The sequence below is a fragment of the Calidris pugnax genome, unplaced genomic scaffold (assembly GCF_001431845.1).
Source record: "Calidris pugnax isolate Ruff unplaced genomic scaffold, ASM143184v1 scaffold341, whole genome shotgun sequence".
Lineage (NCBI taxonomy): Eukaryota > Metazoa > Chordata > Aves > Charadriiformes > Scolopacidae > Calidris > Calidris pugnax.
In genome coordinates, this window is record NW_015091149.1 from 400,027 (window position 1) to 405,483 (window position 5,457).

General features: G+C 67.2%; 2 protein-coding genes across 2 annotated transcripts in view; one reads left to right on the forward strand and one right to left on the reverse strand.

The window, feature by feature from the left end:
• Positions 1-903, reverse strand: part of CNTNAP1 (contactin associated protein 1) — a 15,122-nt gene extending 14,219 nt beyond the window's left edge. Inside the window, 2 exon segments of the mRNA XM_014959063.1 lie at positions 537-646; positions 861-903. Coding sequence (XP_014814549.1) covers positions 537-646; positions 861-903 — 153 coding nt within the window.
• A 2,552-nt stretch (positions 904-3,455) lies between these two features.
• On the forward strand, positions 3,456-4,954 carry CCR10 (chemokine (C-C motif) receptor 10). Its single transcript, XM_014959064.1, has one exon. It carries the CDS (start codon positions 3,456-3,458, stop codon positions 4,680-4,682), a length of 1,227 nt encoding a protein of 408 aa, XP_014814550.1. The 3' UTR covers positions 4,683-4,954.
• The last annotated feature ends 503 nt before the right edge of the window (positions 4,955-5,457 follow it).

The following is a 5,457-nucleotide window of genomic DNA, read 5'->3' on the forward strand; positions in this document are numbered from 1 at the left end:
CCCCCCGGTTCCTCCGGTGCTCGGCGCCGGGGGGGTCAGAGCTGCCGTCGGTGGGCTCGGGGCGGGGGTGTGCGGGCAGAGGGGGGCGCGGGGCGCAGGGTGTGGGGCGGAGGAGAGTGGGACCGAGCAGGAGCATCCCCGGCTCCCGCGCAGCCCCCGGCCCTCGCCGTGCCCCGACCCCCACCGGGCCGGGCAGCGCAGCCCCCCCGCAGCCCCGAGAGGCGGGGGCGGGAGCGGTGCCCCGCAGCAGATGTGGTTTGTAATCAAGTCGCAGATTAAGGCCTGCGGGTTTTGGGGTCACCGGTCTCCAGCGGTGCAGAAGACGGGATTTATCCTGTCCCTGTTCCCAAACATCCCCAGACACCCACGGAGGGGCCGGGGGGGCTGGCAGCCGAGTGGCCTACATATGCAGCCCACCCCCACAGACCCCCCCGGTGCCCTGTGTCCCTCTGGTCCTGCAGGGAGCCCCTCTTTCCCCGGAGCCCCGAGCCTGGTGCTGAGTGACTGGTATGTATCAGGGATCACTGGGTCCACACCGGCTCCGGGTGCTCGGTGCGGGCAGCTCCCACCAGGCCAGGCACCGGGCAGCGGCGGGCACCGGGCAGTGAAGTTGCCACCTGCGAGCAGCGGGTGCCGGGGCCGCTTCCTGCGCAGGCAGAGCCGGTGCCGGTGGGTGAAAGAGGGAACAGAAAGCCCCAGGTGCGGCGGTGCAGCCGGCAGCACACTGGTAGTTCTGATACCGGGAGCTGGAGCCGTGTGCCAGGGCTGTGGGTACCAACCCTCCTGTGCCCCAGACCTTCACAGCATCTGCTGGTCTGTCCCCGGGAGAGACACAGCCCCAGTTTATCAGCTGGCCTTACCCTGCCACTCCAGGGGTGCTGCCTGCTCTGGCCGCAGCCCCATGTCCCGTCCCTGGGCTGTGAGGGCCTCGGTGGGGCCACAGAGGATCCCTGCTCTGCACCCACTGCTGGCCACAGAATCACAGAAACACAGGATCTTCTAGGTTGGAAGGGACCTTAAAGATCATCTTGTCCAACCGTCAACCTCACTTTGACAAAAATAGACACCCACACAACAAACAAGGAGCATCATCACTAAACCAGACCTCCCAGCACTACATCAACCCGGCTTTTGAACACCTCCAGGGATGGTGCCTCAACCCCCTCCCTGGGCAGCCCATTCCAATGGCTGAGAACCCTTTCAGTGAAAAAAATTTTCCTAATATCCAGCCTGAACCTCCCCTGGTGTAACTTGAGGCCATTTCCTCTTGTCCTGTCGCCTGTGACTTGAGAAAAGAGACCGACCCCCATCTCTCTACACCCTCCTTTCAGGGAGTTGGAGAGAGCAACAAGGTCTCCCCTCAGCCTCCTCTTCTCCAGGCTGAATAACCCCAGCTCCCTCAGCCTCTCCTCATCAGACTTATTCTCCAGACCCCTCACCATCTTTGTCGCCCTTCTCTGGACCCGCTCCAGCACCTCAATGTCTTTTTTATGGTAGGGGGCCCAAAACTGGACACCCAGCCTTGGCCTCGGGACCCTCCTCTCTCCCCTTCCCCCAGGATGCAGGGTGCTGGATGGCACCTCCAGGGCTGGCACAGGGCAGAGGTCTGCAGCCAGTGTCCTTGTGCTGCAGAAAGAGCATGGGAGGGGGAGAGACCTTCCAGCAGAGCCCTGGGGACAACACCCCAGGGCCCGGTCCTGCTCCAGCCCCACAGCGAGCTCCCAGGGCTGGCAGAAACCCTGCCCACTCCCCGTGCCCAGCTGGAGGCAGCGGGAGGGACGAGGACAGAACTGGGATAAGCCACGGCTGTAGCGGGGAGAAAGGGGGATTGAGGGATTACCGCGGCAAGCAGCCAAAATCCCACTAAACCCAGGGATCAATGTGCTCCCCGCCTAGGGAGAGGAAAGTGGGGCCTCTGCCCCACAGGAACTAATCTGCTCCTTAATGAGGAATTGGGAATTCTGTTGTCAACAACCAGCAACACTCCTGCCCAGCGCTGCAGGGGCACGAGGGCACAGGGCTGGGGGGGTGCAGGGACGGGCTGGGACCCTTGGGCGGGGAGGGTGCCCTGCACCCAGATCCATGTTTCCCATCAGAACACGACGTTCCTGGACTGGACACAGCTCTGATGGTCCTGCTGGACCAGTGTCCTGCCTGCGCCCAGCTCAGTGCCAGCCCATGCTCCACTCCATGGCCCCGCTCCCTCCAGCCTCCCCTCTGCTGCTGCAGAGACAGCCCCCGCAGGGCAGGAGCCCCAAACAGTCCCGGGGTGGGCTGGGGTCTCCCGGGGTGCTGGGAGTCCTTGGCCAGGCCCCATTCCCCTCAGCTGGGTGCTCCCAGGCTTGTCCCCCATCCCCGTGTGAGAGGGGCTGAGCAGAGCTGCTATTTCTGTCCCCGACACGCAGATGCAGCCCCAGAGCAAGAGATGCAGGACAGATTTTGGAGCGGGGTCGCATCTGCCTCTTCGCCTTCTTCCTCTGGGGCTGGGCTTCTGCTCTGCATCGCTCTCGGTATCGGGAGCAGCACGTGGTCAAACCACAGGTTGCAGAGCAGAGACTGGGGAAAGGTCCCGCTGCACGATGCAGGAGCAGGTGAGAGGGGCTGCGGGGCGAGGGGTTCGCTGGGGGCCGGGTGGGGACCCCCCTCACTAACTCTTCTTGTTGCTTTCAAATGCTTCTCGTGAGCCGTGTGGGTTTGGGCTGAAAGACAAAGCCCCAGGGAACGCTGAGCGGTACCCGGTGCTCCAGGTCCCCAGGTCCCAGAGCAGGGAAGGGGCTGGGGGAGCTGGGGGGGATTCAATCTGCCCCGGCACTGGGTTCAGATCCTACCTGCAGCCCCAGAGCAGGGGGGGGGATCAGGCCTGGCTGCCTGGGCTCGCTGATGTGAGCCAGGAGCAGCAAAACTGCTCTCGTGAGGCTGCTCTGAGTCAGAGCCGTGATGGATCCTGACCCCCATGGCAGGGGTGTCCTGGGTGGCTGGTGTCAGGCTGCAGCACTGTCCCTCCATCCCAGAGCAGGACTGAGAGGCCAGGAACTGGGAGGACCAGGCACAGCTGCCTGCAACTTGTGCAAGGCAGTGGGATGCCCCGGGACCTCCCAGGCTGGGAGCAGGACCGGGCACTGAGGGGCAGTGCCGGCACCGGGGTCCCCAGGGTGCTGCGTGGGTGGGTGGGTGCTTTGGGCAGGTCCAGGGATGAACACAGGGACCTGCTCAAAGCACCCCCAGGGCAACCGGGGCCGTGGGGTGGGTGCTGAGCCCCAGGGGACATCAGGAGCAGCTCCCCCGCGGTGTGTGCACGGTTAGTTGGTGGGACGTGGTGCTGTGCCGGGGACGCCGCGGCCGGGGTCACGTCTCCCCACCGGCTCTGCACCGCAGGCAGCTGCTCGGGAAGCGCGTGGTCGCTCTCGCAATGACTGAGCGCGGTGAACCTCCCGCTGCCTGGGGCTGGGTGTGAGATGGAAACCGCCCCGAGCTGGGGGACTGGGGGCTGCGGCACGCCCCGGGCTCCCCGCAATGGGGCTGGGTGGAGGGGGGCTGCCCGGGGTGCGGTGCGCTGCACGCTGCGGCTGGGCCACCGCCTCCGAGCACCCCCTCTTCATCCTCCCTCTGTGCAGGCCACCCCCAGCCCCGCTGCAACGGAGCCCACTGCCACCACCGACTTCTACGAGTACTCGGAGGAGGCTGTGCTGCCCGAGCTCTGCGAGAAGCAGGCGGTGCAGGGCTTTGCCCGCACCTACCAGCCGGCCGTCTACCTGCTGCTCTCGCTGCTGGGCACGGTGGGGAACGGGCTGGTGCTGCTCACGCACACCCGCTACCGCCGGGCACACAGCATCACCGACGTCTGCCTCCTGCACCTCGCCCTGTCCGACCTCCTGCTGCTCCTCACGCTGCCCTTCGCCGTCACCGACACGCTGCAGGGCTGGTCCCCGGGCACGGCTGCCTGCAAGGCGCTGCAGGGCCTCTACGCCCTCAACTTCTACAGCGGCTTCCTCTTCCTCACCTGCATCAGCGTGGACCGCTACGTGGCCATCGTGAGGGTGCCGGCCGCCTGCCGCCTGCGCCCACGGGCTCGCCGCAACGGCTGGCTGACAGCGGGGCTGGCGTGGCTGCTGGCCACACTGCTGGCCATGCCCCAGTTTGTCTATGGCCAAGCAGAGCAGCACCAGGACCTCCGGCTCTGCCGCGTCGTCTTCCCCCGGGCGGTGTCGCGGGTGGCCCGGGGGGCTACCAACCTGGTCCAGGTCTTGCTGGGCTTCGCGGTGCCCTTCCTGGTGATGGCGAGCTGCTACGCGGCCGTGGCTCGGACGCTGCTGGCGACGCGGGGTGCCCAGCCCCACCGGGCGTTGCGGGTGCTGCTGGCCCTCGTGTTGGTGTTCGTGGCCCTGCAGCTGCCCCACAGCCTGATGGTGCTGCTGGACGCGGCCGAGCTGCTGGCCAGCTGGGAGGTGAGCTGTGCCCAGAGCCGCCGCAAGGATTTGGCACTGCTGGTGACGGGGGGGCTGGCATACCTGCGCTGCTGCCTCAACCCCCTGCTCTACGCCTTCCTGGGCCAGCGCTTCCGCCGGGAGCTGTGGCAGTTGGCCAGTGACGTGGGCTGCGTGGGACCCCTCGACCCGCGCTGCCCCAGCTGCCCCAGTCCCCGCCGGAGGACATCGCTCTCCACCTGCCAGGACGTGATGTAGGGTCACGGTGCCCATGGCCGGGGCAGGGACTGGCACCCTGGGGGCTCAACCCCTCTGCAGCTCCCTGGGAGAGCCACCTTGGTGCACGGACCTGCCCTGGGCCCTGGCAGAGTGGCCTGGCAGGGGCAGCCCTGGAGAGCCCACGGGGTTCCTGCACACGCGTGGGCAGAGGGGAGAGCAGCCCCACAGCACCCGCGTGTCCTGCAAGAGCTTCTGCTGCCCAGCTGTCCTTCAGGCCAGGGTGGGGGACACGCAATGTCACGCGTGCTCCAGGGGGCCCTGCAATGTCACACGTGCTCTAGGGGACCCTGCAATATCACGCGTGCTCCAGGGGACCCTGCAATGTCACGCTTATTCCGGGGGTGCGTGCAATGCCACGCGTGCTCTGGGGGTACAGTGCAATGCCACGCGTGTTGCGGGGTCTGTGCGGTGCCGGGATCTGGGGGATGCACACTGGGCCGCAGCTGGGTCCCACCATCACAATAAACCCCGGTGATGTCCCCATGGGCGAGTGGCGTCTCCGTGCGGGCCGGGGCTAACCCGGGAGGGAACGGGCCGGTGCTGCCGGGGGTGGGGGGGGTGTTGCGGGACCGGGGAGCGGGGAGGTGGCCCCGCACCCGTCCAGCCCCACCGGGGAATGCCTGCAGGCGGCAGCACAACATCGCGCTTCCCGCTGTCCCCTGCCCGTCCCCGCCGTCCCCGGGCTCCCCCGGACACGGGGCGGGCGCCCAACCGGGGAGCGGGCGGGGACAGGCTGGGAACGGGGGGGACCCAG

Bases quoted from the DNA above. Each gene is read 5' to 3' on its own strand.
- CCR10 (XM_014959064.1), top strand. From the start codon at position 3,456: ATGGAAACCGCCCCGAGCTGGGGGACTGGGGGCTGCGGCACGCCCCGG.